The sequence below is a fragment of the Montipora capricornis genome, chromosome 6, assembly GCF_036669925.1.
Source record: "Montipora capricornis isolate CH-2021 chromosome 6, ASM3666992v2, whole genome shotgun sequence".
Classification (NCBI taxonomy): Eukaryota; Metazoa; Cnidaria; class Anthozoa; order Scleractinia; family Acroporidae; genus Montipora; species Montipora capricornis.
The window spans coordinates 4,391,637-4,406,636 of NC_090888.1; the positions used below are offsets into that span (position 1 = coordinate 4,391,637).

At 39.1% G+C, this 15,000-nt stretch overlaps 1 protein-coding gene and 1 non-coding gene across 2 annotated transcripts; one reads left to right on the plus strand and one right to left on the minus strand.

Moving 5' to 3' along the window:
• The first annotated feature begins 2,912 nt into the window (after positions 1-2,912).
• Positions 2,913-3,048, plus strand: LOC138054721 (U8 small nucleolar RNA). Its single transcript, XR_011133373.1, has one exon. It is a non-coding gene; the product is annotated as a U8 small nucleolar RNA (small nucleolar RNA).
• Positions 3,049-4,196: 1,148 nt separating this feature from the next.
• LOC138051243 (uncharacterized) lies at positions 4,197-9,255 on the minus strand. The gene is made up of 8 exons (XM_068897406.1): positions 8,997-9,255; positions 8,772-8,898; positions 8,360-8,453; positions 7,532-7,701; positions 6,684-6,826; positions 6,495-6,540; positions 5,807-5,958; positions 4,197-5,096 (listed from the first exon to the last, which is right to left on the minus strand). Exons 1-8 carry the CDS (start codon positions 9,020-9,022, stop codon positions 4,991-4,993), a joined length of 864 nt encoding a protein of 287 aa, XP_068753507.1. The 5' UTR covers positions 9,023-9,255; the 3' UTR covers positions 4,197-4,990.
• Positions 9,256-15,000: the final 5,745 nt, after the last annotated feature.

The window sequence follows — 15,000 nt, forward strand, 5'->3', positions numbered from 1 at the left end:
TACAAACTGAACGTTTCAAAGAGAAATGTGTCTAATAAAACTAAATCTTTTTTGAAACTGACTTTTGTATGTAAATGAATTCGGTGTCAAAAAAATGGAAATTTAAGGTCAAGGACAAAAACTTCTCAGAGCATTACCGTTCCCGGCCGAGGGAAAGACCAAGGGCAGACTGATAGGAAAATCAGGACCGCTCGAACAACCAATCCTATTGCAGGATTCTATCGATACCTTGCCCTCTCGAATCACTTCATAGTAACCGAAGCAACTTCTGTTGGTCGGTTAACATTCGGATAACGGTGAAAAATGTCTTGCTATGGTATTGACTTGGAAGCTGTCAAGTTGTAAGCGGCAAACCATCAACTGCTCGTTCCGAGTATTCTTGGGCCGGCTTGCTGTTTCTAGATCTAGCGCATATTAATAAACATCTTCCTAACTGCCAGCAGAGCGCAACTCCGATCCGAGGATGTTTGCCGCTGACACTAGCGTAAGTTCAAGAGCAAAACCCTTAATTGAGCTAAAAGAAGTAATAACCCCAGAGCTAAGTAATCTAAATCGTTGGCTGAATGCCAATAAGTTAAGTTTGAATGTGGCTATAAGACTGAGGTTATGACAGGAGTGGCCAAGAAGACACTGAACACTCAATCTGACGATATTAATATCGAAATAGATGGGAGAGACCACCTGTCCTGGCCGGCATGCAAAACATTCACTTCCGGTTTCCGTCTGTGACTCAAAGACGTCGCGGTCTTACGCTCCCAAAATTTACTGAGCACATACAGCCCCTCTGCGATCATAATAGGAAGGTTAAGCAACGACAACAGCGACTGCAACGACAACGTCATCTCAAAATTAAATAAAATTCTCATTAAAGTATCGCTTCATGACTATTACAACCTTTTTAAAATGACAAGGGTGTGGTAGTTCCTCAAAAAATGACACTCGTCGGAACGGCACTTAATTTAGGGGAGAAAATGAAAATTTATCCTCAAGTACTGATGTTCTTGATAAAACCTCAAATTTGGCTATTTCACGTTGTTGTTTTGCTGACGACGGCAAAGAAATGGACAAGAGTGAAAAACGCACGTGCAGGGCGTGCAATGCTATTGTTGTTGCCCACTAAATATGCAAATGTTGTCGTCGCCGTTGTCGTTTCTTAAGCTCCCCATTATCCTACTCTTTAAGTGATTCTATTCTCGTTGTAAGGACAATGATTTGACATACCTCTCAGCATCCCAAGGCGTTTTATGTCTACCGCCGTTACTATTTTCAACAATTTAATGTTGTTGGCCCTGGTGTTGTTTGCAGGAGGGCAGGAACAGCACTCGCCTCTCACCAATGTGGTGCAAGTTGACGTCACATCTGGGTTGAGTTTGTTGGTTCTCTACTCTGCTCCAAGAGCTTTTTCTAAGGTTTCTCCCTTTTTTCCCTTCTCCTCAAAAACCAACCTACGATTTGGCGTGATTTGATTTAATTTATGCACAGTGCCCTCAGTAACGACTTAACACTCAAATAATGTTCATTTATTTATTTTTATTATATATATTTTGGCTGTATACTCTAAAGCCAAATATTTATTCCTTGAAAACTACGTTAACGTTTCTAATCACAGTATCGAGCCGTTCGCTATGACAAAGGGATTTGCAATTGTCACTTATGTTTTACGTTTGGCTTTCACCATCGACGCCTACAATAATATTTAACACCGAAGCCTCGCCTGTGATCTGTTCTGTTGTAAAGGACGCAGGAAGCGGATAGACCACGAAAGAAGTACGTCTCGTGTTTCCCCTACTTCAGTGCTTTTCCCTACTTCTTGTTCTCCAGAACAGAACACAGGCGAGGCTTCTATTTTTCTTTTAAACTGTACAATAAAGAATATTTTAATTTCATCACGTATTCGGCTAAAATTTTCGAATAACTTAATTTCCAAATTCTTTGAGTGGAGTCAGCCGTGCATCTGAGCTGAACTTTCATAAAGCACGCGGTTTTAACCATTCAAAGTGCTCGTTGTATTGAAACTTCATTATATAAAAGCAACATGAAAAAGCATGCGTCTTCATCATTGGTACCTTTTGTTAAAACAAAAATACTAATTGACCACAAGTTAATTCCTCTGCTTATCTTGATTTTGCTTAATTGCACTCGACCGAGTGTCGATTTTTTTTTGCTCGATTTGTTCTATTCCTGTAGGAAACGCCTCAATATCGCACAAGCACTAAGTAATGACTACAATATATTATATTCGATATATATGTATATGTATACATTATCTGTAATCTTACACCTAGTTTTTTTATGACTTATATTTGAATTTCAAAAAATTGTAACGGCAAATCATTTAACTCCCTGAAAAAGTCAGGCCGTCCCTAACGAAATTTTGATCAAACAAAAATATATCTATCCTCACAGCCGTACAACCAGCATTGCATAATTATTTGCTGGTTAGATCTTCCAAGACTGGCACTTGTACTTTTTTCAGCTGGCCCTCGCATAAAAAAATTGTCTACAAAAAAACTCCGATACCCGAAGGCAGTACAGCAAGCGTTTTGAAACAAACAAGGTAATTTTTTGCATTCGTTTACTTTTCTTTCCTTGTTTTTGCCTATTATTATTCATAACAAAAAAAACATAGAACAAAAATTTAAAACAAACTTTAGGAAGCTTGATTTAACTGCGACACCGCTGAAATTCGAAAAATGGCACTTATGCGCATGCGTATTACGAATATTAAGCAATATTTGAAAACTAAATTATTTGGTGTTCAAGTAACATTTTCCCCCTTTTTTTCAATATCAACGTCAACATGAAAAATGTCTGTTGAACAAGTTTAGGTTTTATCGGATTTCACGAAATTCTGCACCATAACTGTAGAAACGTGTCTGAATGTAAATAATCTGAAGGTGCCTCCGTTGGAGTTATCAGTACGGGTAATCCTTACCTGTGGCCCCTCGGGGCACAGTAAGGAGCGTGATGAGCGAGGGGAGATGATTCCATGTGAGTTACACCTCTCGGTCCCGATAGCGATGACGCTATCAGGTACCAAACTCTGACCCCGGCTGAGTATTATAAGCACTTGGCGACACTTGTACATCCAGATGGAAGGGGAAAGTGCGAGGACAAAGAAAAGTGGCTAATATGCAATTTGAGTTCACATCCATTCCAACGTGTTTCTATTGTGTTTGTCCTCACTATCAAGCTGAATATTTGATATTTCGAACATGGCCTATTAACACTACCACGATGAGATATCACGTGCGGAACCATTTTCATCGTACGCCCAGATTCACAATCCACAGGCAGAACGTAAACTCGTTTTCAAGCACAGCTGGCCGAGTTTTTCTAGCGCCAGTGTCCTCCCGCAATGGCCAAAAAGATTTTAAAAACGTACTTCGGAAACCCATGTTTTGAAGGTCTTCTTCGAAGAGCATTACTTATTTGTAACCTTGAAGTTTGTTGTTTCAGTGAAGGACGAAGGACGAGCAAACTTGACTGCAATATCACTAGCTGTATCACGATCTAATCTGACGTAAATCCGTTCTATTCGTTGTACTTTTTAGTGAGACACTTGATTTAGCTGTTCTTAAATGAAATTTTAACGCAAAGATGGATGACCTTAAGGCGAAGATCCTTCCTTGCTCTTAATGTCAGTTCGCGTCGTTATAGGTTCCAAATTTCTCCCTAATAGTCCTATCTACCCTTGCTCCTTAAGACATCCAACTTAAGTTACTCTATTCCGCAGCTCAAATTGGCTATTTTTCATCGTTCGCTCAAGTCTCTACTGAAGAGACTCTGTTGTCATAGTGCCAGAGTGGAATGCTATGATAAAATGCTTGTTTTCAATATTTGCTACATTTCTGTGCTACTCTCGATGATGATTAACGATTAAGTTCCGTTTTGGTTAGCTTGCTAAATTTTACACCTTTAAAACAGCAGCACAATCATTAATTTCCACGATTAAAATATAGCAGTTTGTCTGGATATGTTGGTCTTCGAAGCTGCCAGTCAGTTCTATATTAGATCACAGTCCGTTAGCAGAGTTGCAATCCGCTTTGTCTTTTAGACCATAGACAACATATTTTCTTGTTCGTACAAAGTATACTCGCTTGTTTTAAACCTCTAAAAAAACTAAAAGTTGCAACGACTTACGTTGGAAGTTCCAAGAATTGGAAGTTTGCAGTTCAAAGTTAATAAAGACATTCTTAATTTCTACGATGTAAATTTTAATGTTCATTAAAACTAATAAATATATTTTACATCTGTATGAACATTTCTCTTAAAAACAATCAACATCAATATATTTTACAGTCACCGAGACCCCTATGTACAGTTTCTCTTTGAAAGATCTGACAATAATTAAAAACCCCTACAAAGACTTGAAAAGGGTAGCGAGCAAAAACAAACAAACAAAAAAAACACGGTGCTGTCCGAGCACCTTGCGACAACAATATATTCAGGGCAATATTTCATTTGATTTCCCGGTTCACACACACTTTCCGTTAAGGCTGACTTTTTTGGGTTGAATTGATTGTGAAGGGGGCACATCACCGGCGCAATAAAACCCGTGCTACCAGGGGAATCCAAAGGCATACTCCGGGGCAAACTCCCACCGGGGTTATCAGAAATTAAGCGTCTCTGAAATGACAGTTTCGCCCTTCTGTGAGTAGTTTTAAGAGATATCAGTTCGAAAACCATTAATCGGATATTTTCCTGCTAAGATACAAGAGGTCTGTAGAAAATGCTTTAGCAACTTGTCAATGGTGGGATGAATAAATTGCTGACCAAAATCTACGAGGGGAGAGGTTTGCGGACCAAACGAGCCTGTCAACGCCTGGAAGGGGATTTTTCTTGCTACTGCCCTGCTATTTCAAGTGGTTGGCAAAATGAAGTAGTCGAGCGTCCATACGCCACCAACTGAGTTTTTCTCGTACCAGACTATTTCTGATCGTAGTAAGTGTGATCATGGTATTATCTATCAATCGAAGATATACATCTGCTATGAAATCACACACGTTCTTGCATTCAGTACGCTGTCCTGTAGATCACTGGTCAATTTTGGAATACCATCCAAAACTTGAAGCTGAGGCAAAATTCTAAAAACTCTGAAAACAAGACAAAGAAAAAAGGTTGTGACTGTTGTACAGGTAACTGCGTTGGCCCGAGGGCAATCTAAGATTAATTTCACATTGATTTAAAACTTGAGCAAGGGTACAAGCGATTACTTGTTTTTTTTTTTTCACACAATGGACAAATCTAAACAATAACACTTGTTGCTAAGCATTCCCTCTTGATTAGCAAAACAGTTACTGCCCTTGTGATTGAGAGAGGAATACCCTCTGTCTCAGTCAGTAAGCATTCAGTATGTGTCGTAACACTACGAATGTAGAATCAGATGTGTAAACCAAAGTACATACCGTAAAGGGGAGCATTGGATAAACCAATGAAATCCTTTACAATGCAATGCAGTTGAAAAGCTAATGTAATAACTTGACTAGGGCTAACACTTTGATGGAGTTTTTTGTATTTCTAGCACTACAAAGTAGTACCCTTTGATAGTCAACAAAAAAACTATGGAAAAACTATGCTTTTTATCCATTCCCTATTCACATAATGTGAAAACTTCACAAATCTTCTTGAGTTCATCTCAGTACAAAAACAAAACAAATCCCCCCGCCACCAATCTTTGCTGTTGTCAACTGTTTAACCTGCGATAATGAAGATTCTAAATAAATCTTAAGCCTCAACTATCTACCCACATCTGATGTGTGCACAGAACATTTGAAAAACTTATGCCGGAAAATGTCAGACTTACTGATGTCTGTAATTTGGGTCCATAGCTATTGGATTTTCTTTGAGCACTAGTGACTGTAATCCTGTTTTACGAAGCACTTCTAATCCATTTAAGCTCTGAATATTATTTTCCTGCAGTGACAAATGTACCAGAAGAGGAGCTTTTGGAAGTTTCTGTAAAGGAAGAAAAGATAAATGAAAAATAATTATAATTCAGTATTATATATTATTAATATTATTCCTTAGAAAGTTACGAATGACAAAAATGCTAACCGGTAATTGTGCATTTACCTTGAGTTCACAGATGTACAAAGGGATGTGGATTGTTTTCAGTCTATTGTGTAAACACTTTTTTTATTTCCTGTTACTTAATGCATTTCAACAAATTTATTGGACGGTACATCCAATTTCTGTGGTGTAAATTTATCAAATTCTCTAACAAGCTGCTCACAGAACATTACACCATAACATTTCAAGGAAAATGAAGAAGTAGTTAATCACTTTTAACTCAGCAGAGGTCACCTGCAGTGTTAAAAATTTATCGGTAATGTAATACAATGATACACCTCTTGCAAAGGAGGTCACTGGCCAAATTTTAATTGGCAAAAGAATATAGTACATAGAGATGATGAAAACTACCAGGCAGAGCTGCGTTAACAACCACTCAATTTGCCTTGTGACTGGCTATTAATGAATGCCCTGTACCTCACCTTGAAATTTGTGATGAAGTTTCTTTGAAGATAAAGATGTGTACACCTGTAATAAATAAAGAACGCTAAATCAAATTCATTGAATGGGAATAACTTTTAATGGTAAGTAAAATTCATTATAAATGTTTGTAAATATAAACCGTCAGCATTATTCCAAACACAAATTACTAATTAAAAGTATTCACAAACCTTGGAAGCAAGACAGTGCTCAAATCTGTGAGGGAGTTTTCCATAAGTTGTATGTGTTCACACCTTATGAGTCTTCTGAGCACTCTATGGAATTCTTTCTTCTGGTAAGGATGTCCGAGGTCTTGATATGCCAAATTAGCAGACTGACAAGCAAAGCAAAAACCACATTTTTCATGAGCTCAGTCTGAGAGTCTCAGGTCTTTCTGAATTTGTTCTAGATATCATATTCATTTACAGACTTGCAAGAAAAAGCAAACACCATATTTTTTTATAAGCCATGAGGTCTCTTTGGAATTATTTTTTTCTGGTAAGGATGTTTGAGGTTTGATATGACAAACTGGCAGAATGATAGGCAGTCAGCAAAAAAAAAACATTTTTTGTGAGCCCATTAGGGTAAACTTTAAAAACAATTATAGGCAATCTAGACAAGGATTTTTAAGTTTAAGTGTACATTTGTGCACAAAAAGTGACCAAAATACAAAAAAATTGAACAAGGATGTTACATGTAGTTCATTGCATTCCCATGTTCAGCAATGTGCAGACAATAGTTACATGTACTTGAAGACAGTATAAAAATTGCTTCCTTGATTGAAGGAAACAAAACAGCCTCGGCCTAGAGCCATAAGACCTCACCTGCTGTAATGCCAGTGGTTACAAAAACTGACTGTCTCCACAACAACAGAACTTTCCAGCTGACCTAAGATTTATTAGCCCTTTAGCTGACTGAAAGAACTGTGGGTTCAGTGTGTACATGAACACACCAAAGTGACCATGATATACAGAGATTGTAAACTTTCTTTTTTATGGTCATGTCAAATTCGAGCCGTACAAATTGTACATGATCTTACCTCAGCATTTTCCCAATTTTCCATTTTGCTCTTGTAGTTGCGAACCTTCTCGGGCTTATTTCTTTTCAAAGGAAGCCCAACCGCGAAGTCATCCTCATCTGAGTCACCGTATTCTAACCTTTCTTCCTCGTCCAGCTTTCGAATATGTTCAACTTTAAATCCCCTAGGATCTGAGAAAGAAATGGAAAGATTTAAACCTAGAACCTGAATTTGCTGGAAGTAGTTGGGTTTGGTTAACACAATGGGTACACTATCAAATAATTGGAGCTTTGCTCTTTTGTGTGACTCTGACACTGTACCTAACGCTGTGAAATCATCCTGCCAACAAAACAAGATACATGTTACTATAGAAGAGTTTAACTGAGTTGTTCTGCTCTGACAACTACTTGAACTGGCTTTCAACTTTTAGCTTGCACAGCTTCTATGGGCACTACTTGATTCTGAGGGCTATAATTGGGATTTGGCTTGTCTTACATTGCCATTTGCATCACAACTTTTGTATCTTAGCAATTTCAACAGGCAACAGCCCAACAAATTTTATTGTATGAGCAAATAATGTACCAGTCATTGTCTACTTCTCCAAGGGAAATACTCTGAGCATCCCAAGATCGACAATTTGATCAAAATTATTACACAGATGTGTTTCTATGGAATTGAAGGGCATGTCAAGTCAAAAAAATAATAATTAATGGATATCGCTCTTGAGGGCACAAATGTACTGATAGCATTCACTGCAAACCTGCAGTACGCCTCTCGAAACTCATGCCCAGTTGTAAACGGTAGCACACTATTCAAAAGCATTGCCTATTATTAACTGGATAAACTTACTTCTTCTAACTCTCGGTGATCGCAACATATTCCCCTTAACATCCATATCTTCAAGCTCGTGCCATTTGCTATATCTGTATTTTGACGCCGGTAGCTGTATTGAAAAGACAAATAAATCACTTGAAAAACTCCTTCTCGTTTCAAGGCTTATATCACTTTTTTCTCAGATTAAAGCGCCGATTTCGCGGGAGAAAGATCAAAACATTGCTGTATTTTCCGCGAATCCCGGAATATAATTATAAACATGCATCAAATTCAGTGGAGATCAAAATTATAAATAGTCTCGATCTTCTTTCGCGTTGAAGCTCTCTACAGACACTAAAACGCTCACAGCTCGCTTAATTTGTGAGCAAATCAACGAGAACGCTAATACATCAAAAGAGCGTTTCACATTTTTTAAAATTGAACTAACCGGTAGGACATCTTCAGCTTCTAAACTCTTGTGTGCATTCAGCTCTTTCGCTTCTTCTAATGCACGATGCGCCGTCAACACTACAATAGGCACTGAGGTGTGCGCGTCTTTATCCTCACTTGTCGATCTGAATAAAAATACAAAACAAAACGAGGTTTAATCCCAAAAACGTTCCCGATAGCCACGATCTTAGAAACCGAAGAAAATGTACTGCAATGTACTCACTCTTCCCACATAACTGGTACTGTCATGATCTGCTTTGCATATATAATCAGCCGTCTTTTCCACAAACCACAAGCTCGTTTTTCATGCTTTTCTTCGAGTTACAGAAAAATTCTCCTCAAGATAGACGTCTAGCTTTATCTCTGTAACCACGGACGTTGTTTTCCACTAAGCAGAGGGTGAAAACGAACTAAAAGTTTACTCTTACGAACCAAAACATCGGAAATTTACACGAATTTACGTATCGATCTAGGAATCCTTCACCGAACAAAGCTCTTTTGACGTAATGTCGCTTAGCAACACAGTCAATAAACAAGCGGAACAAGAGCCTTTCTCCTTGAATGACTTTATTTACTCCGCTGCTTGGACACCAGTGGAAGTTTTATATAACCACGATGCTCTTCACAGTGGTCCTTAGCGAAAAAATTAACGAAGCGCCTCAGTTGAAGACTTATGAGCCTTGGCTGCTAAATAGAGTTTTATCAGCTTGGATAATTCATGTCATCTGTTCACATACTGTATAAAACAATTCATGGAAAATTACCTTCCTCGTTCCCAGCAAACTGCTCGAGAAAAATTGTAAAAACATCCTTTCGAAAAGGAAAGAAACTTTTCTTGATGCATGTATTTTTTAGTGTTTCGGATAAGGAATTTACAGCTTTTTGGCAACCAAGAAATTAAATGGATAGCATCTACGACAGTTTGGCTCTACCCACCGGAAGACACCTCAAACATATTTTAATGGCCTATGAAATGGCACTTGATACAAAACCAGCCTTCCCTACGGCAAATTTTCTAAGAGTCACCACTCATTATCCTTTCAAAGGGGAAAATCTCTAAAACAAAGAGCGAATCAAAGACAATGGTCTTGTGCGGGCCTGTCACTCCTTGCTACTGCCGCCACGTAAATTTTTCTTGCCACAACCCACTTCGCCCTTCGTCATTAGGAAAAGAGCTGCCTTGGTTGCAAACGAGCACAAAAAAATTGTGTGTGAAACGTTTTGATAGTGATAAATTAATTACCGTTTTAAAAGCTGACCATTTGAGAATTGGTCCTTCGTAGTACGCCCTTCGAATAATTTTAAACAATTATCCTGCGAAATCGCGCGGAATATCGCCTGATACTTGGCCGCTAAAATCAGGCGATATTCCGCAAAATTGAGCAGTTGTTTTATTATTCAACACAAAGTACAATTTTCTACGTTTATTGGGAAAAAAAGCTGGAAAACTACCATTTTTCTCCGCGACGCACAAAATTACGTATATCGCAGGATGATTTGTTGAGTACGCACCACGAATATTGAGCGCGCTATGTAGTCCGGTCTGTTAGGTCGGAAAATTACGAAAATCGTGACAAGACGCGTAAAAACACCAAACTTGGCACAAATGTAGTTTAGAGTATAACTAATCATTTCAGAAGGGGTGCCACAAAAAATTACCCCAAGGGGGTGGGGAGGGGGGATTTTTTTATAAGTAAGTCTCAGTTGTGGTGTGTCAAAAGCAGCGTGCCATTATGAACTATGAAATAATTTAATTTGTTGATTACAGTGTGAAATAAGTGTTAGTATAGGTAAAATAAAGACCAAGTATGAAAATTTATTAAGCTGTACTCAAATGTAAAAATAGAATGCCTTTTTGTAGTAGAAAAAGGCGAAAAAAGACGACATATATGCGTAGTCATTATAAAGCTCAATTCCACATGAATTTCACTTCCTTTATGATATATAATGTCTTAGCGAGAAGATATTTGCTAAGTTCCTTTTATTTAAATTTGTTGTAACTTAATGAAAATTTTTAAACAATAAATGGTAATAAAAAGCCAGCTGTGTTTCCATACAACATGCGCTTTACCTCCCGGTGACCGGCGTGACAGTGGAGTTGTTGAGAGGTACGTTTTCTTGTTTTACACGGAATTTCACCATCTGAACTGTAAGTATCAACTCATGTTTTATACTCCATCCTTCGATGAGCTAAAATTCATTTCGTTATGATGTGAAACAAAGTCAAGTTGTTCTTTTAAAAACGAAGAGTTCAGTGATTTTTATTTTTATCCGTATATGTGAGCCGGTGTTCAATAAAAGTTACTCTGAATAAGCGTTATAACTTGAGATGAATGAAAAACTGTGAGAAATCATCAGATGTTATAAAAAAAATGGTTCAAGAAGGAAATGTTTAAGTAGGTTTATTATTTGATTTTAAACGAAAAATTATGGAGTGACACAAATCTGGCAAGCGGAGCGTATTAAACTATTAAATGGTTGTCGGCCTCAAAGATACGATGACGGATAAAACAAAAATGGCATTCAATTTATTTTAGTTCAGACTGAAATTTCCTCAGTTAACAACGCTCTAAAAACAAAACCATTCTTAGATTAAGAATATTTTAAATGATATTTCTTTTTTCAGACGTTAGCCAACCAGTGAGTGCAAAGGATTAATCTTTGTTCAGCCAGGTCCGCTTCAAGAGATATCACACTGCCTGACACGTATTCCTTAGCTCCTCTTGTTTCTATAAAAACATTAGAAGTAAACGTCCCTGCCACAAGTCAAGCAGGTGTGGAGACCGTAAGCACGGATCAGTTGTCTATTGCCATTGAAAAACAAGTTCACTGGTTGAAGTACTGTGAACAACATATTTATGAGGAGCTTACCAAAGGTATTCATCTTTCATGGGCTGCTTATCACGCATCTGTAACTGAACTGCCTAACCCTTTGCCATGCTTGGGTAGCTTGTTGCCATTGTTTTACGAGAAGGCTGCCACAGTAGCCATGATGAAACATGGAATGTCTGTGGTTAAGAAGGCAACAGAATTTCTTAACCCGGGCCAAATTCCTGTCACTGTCTGTGACCAGCCTCTTTTTGCTATCGCAAAAGTTGTTCAGTGGAACTGGCCTGCTACACAGAGGAGAAAATGTTCAAGTTGTCATGCTGGGGGGCCTAAACATTGAGATGGTGCTGTCGACCATGTGTGGTGACCTTGTAGCTTTATCTGGCTGGACTACAGCACTAACTGAGGCAGGGATAGCTTCCAGTGGGACATCAGATTCCTTCCTTAAGGTAGCGCATTTGACGAAAACCAGACGCGCCCACCAGGTAACCGCGGCAGCTTTGTATAAATTGCAGCATGTTGCCTTTCGGGAACTAAACGGTCAACAGGACGAAGAGGAGTTTCAGAAGTGGCACGATGGAATGATTAAGACCAGCCCAACGTACAAGTTTTGGGACATGATCATGCAAATGGAACTCAAAGTACTGTCATTCGTGAAAGCACATCGTGAAAACAACTGCTCTGTACGTAGAAGCCTTGGAATCTCTTGCTCTTGATCACACTAATTACGCGAGGTGGCTACCTATTCACATAAGAGATATGAAGTGCTTACCAGGCCCCGTTCAACAAAGCCTCAGAGAATGCTGGGTCATTTCGAAGTCATCAAGCAGTTTTTCAAGCATCCCAATCGACCAGGCACACGAGCAAAATAACGCAAGGGTGAAGGGATCAGGTGGAGCTGTAGGACTAACGGAAAGTCTTGTCGCATTTAGAAGATGGATGGTGGCCGGACCAGAAAGTGCTCGAGTGTTGAAAGAGTTCGAAAGTCAGTTGAAAGTGAAACAAATGTTGATGAAAAGAACAAACACCACGAACAAGGACTTTCTACACAGAAAACCTTTCAAAGTCATGTCAAGCAACTTGTAAGTACAATTTCAGAAATGGGAAACCCTTTTAAGGATGACTGCCCTGAATTACTTGCCCTTGACACAGACAATTGCGCAGTTGTCTCAGTCGTTGATAATGTGCATAGAGTCCAGGAACTTGGATTACGTCAGTACAAGAAATTCGTAAAAGACGTCATTGATGAAAGAACTGTATCGACTCACGATACGATTTCAAAGAATGCCTTGCCACTGTTCAAGCGCCAGCAACCGAAGCAAATCTGCAAAGCGTCTTAAAGTTGACAGCGATAACAAGTGACCGTTACCCCTTCAAGTGTTTGTATATTGCCAGCCAACAGCGCGAAGGAGATCTTGAAGAGTTCTTCAAGCATGAAAATCAGCCGTATCCACCTTCTTTGTCAGAGTTTGGCAATCTCCGATTCGGGTAAAGTCTGATTTGATTTCATGCGTCAACAAAGAAACACCGCCACCTCCACCACCAGCATCTTACGATGTCAAAGTTTTTGATGGAGCAGCTATTGTGCATGCGCTTCCAGTTTCATCTGTCGCTACGTTTTCTGAATATGCAGATTCCAAGTTCTTACCTTTCCTGGAAAACCACTTGAAGAGTACCAAACGAATTGACGTTGTGTGGGATGAATACCGAGTGGCAAGTCTGAAAGAATCTTCCCTTGAGAAGAGAGGAAAAGGCGTGAGACGAAAGGTAGCTGGGCATGTCAAGTTACCTCAGAACTGGCAGGTATTTCTCGAAGAAAGCTGCAACCATGAAGAAGCCGACACGGGGATTCTTGTAAACGTTAGAGATGCTTTGGATATGGGGGGAAGAAGTGTCTTTGTTCGCATTGTCGACAAATGTTCTTGTTATTCTAATTGCGCACTTCCACACGTTGTCTTCGATTTGGTCTGGATTGAGCTTTTGGGTCGCCTTTGGTAGGGAAAGAATTTTCAGCTGCTGTCTTTTAACACCATTCGTGAGCATTTGGGAAAGCAGAAATGCCGTGCGCTTCCATTTTTCCACGCATTTACCGGTTGAGACACTACATAAGCATTCCTGGGGAAAGGAAAGAAATCTGCGTGGGAGGCCTGGAAAGCGTACCCTGAAGCCACAGAGGCTTTCCGTTTTGTGAACGATAGCCCCTTCCTTCCAGTTGAGATCAACACTCCTGTGTTTGATGTCCTTCAGCGCTTTGTGGAGATACTTTATGACAGGACCAGCCTTGCTACCGATGTGAACACTGCTCGACGAGAACTATTCACAAAAAAGAATCGGGGGCTAGAAAACATTCCCCCAACAGAGGTAAGAACCCATCATACACAAATTTTTAGTTGCTTTTGTGTTTGATAGGCTAAATTTGTGATAGGTAAACACCTGTGAGGACAACGCGAAAAAAAAAAAAACAGTTTAGGGAAAAGACGAGAAACATTTCAACTAACCCAACCTTTTCTTGTATTGAACCCACTTATCAATTTTATTTTAACTATCCAAAGTTTATCATAAGGCTATGTTGGACTTGAACCTATAGTTATTCTACTTGGGCTATTAGAGAGCTTAATTTATGAAGTACATGGAAATAAGCGGTGCGCGTTTGTTTAAAATTATACTTGTGTAAAAAATTTATATATAATTTCTATTGTTTATTAGGATGCCCTTTTGAATCATTCTAACAGAGCTCTTTACCAAGCAAGCATCTGGACGTCCCTTGATGAGCAACAATTTTACCCATCCCCATCTGATTTTGGATGGAAAATGGAGAACCGCCCGGTAGATGGAGGCCCCGCTGAACCGTACTTCCAGAAGCCTCTAAGGCGTGCAGTGAATTGCCAAAGTGTGGATGCAAGAAAAGTTGCAAGAGTGGTCGTTGTAAATGTTTCAAAGCCAATCTACCATGTACTGAGCTCTGTAGTACTTCTGAAGGCTGCCAGAACACAAATCCTTAGAAATAGCCATTTACGATATCTAGCCGAAGATGTTAAAAATTAAATGTGTAAAACGCAACAAAAACACTCCTTGATGTAAGTGCGCTCAAAGCATTATGGGAATGTCACGTGATCAAGGCAAATGCCCTTTTATGGACACAAACACAAAACTGAGTCTGAGTAATGTAGTTTAGTCATTTTACAACGGCATTCGTCAAACCTGGTACGTAATAAACACATTAAATGCCAGAGCCTCGCTTTCATGCCAGCATTTGAGTATGGCGTAATTTCTACGAGCTTCATGCCCCCCCGGATAGCCAAATCACGTGGCACCCCTTCTAATTCGTTTCTTACGTCAAAAGGAACATCTGTACCTAATTTGGTGCTTTTACGCGATTTGTCACGATTTTCGACCTA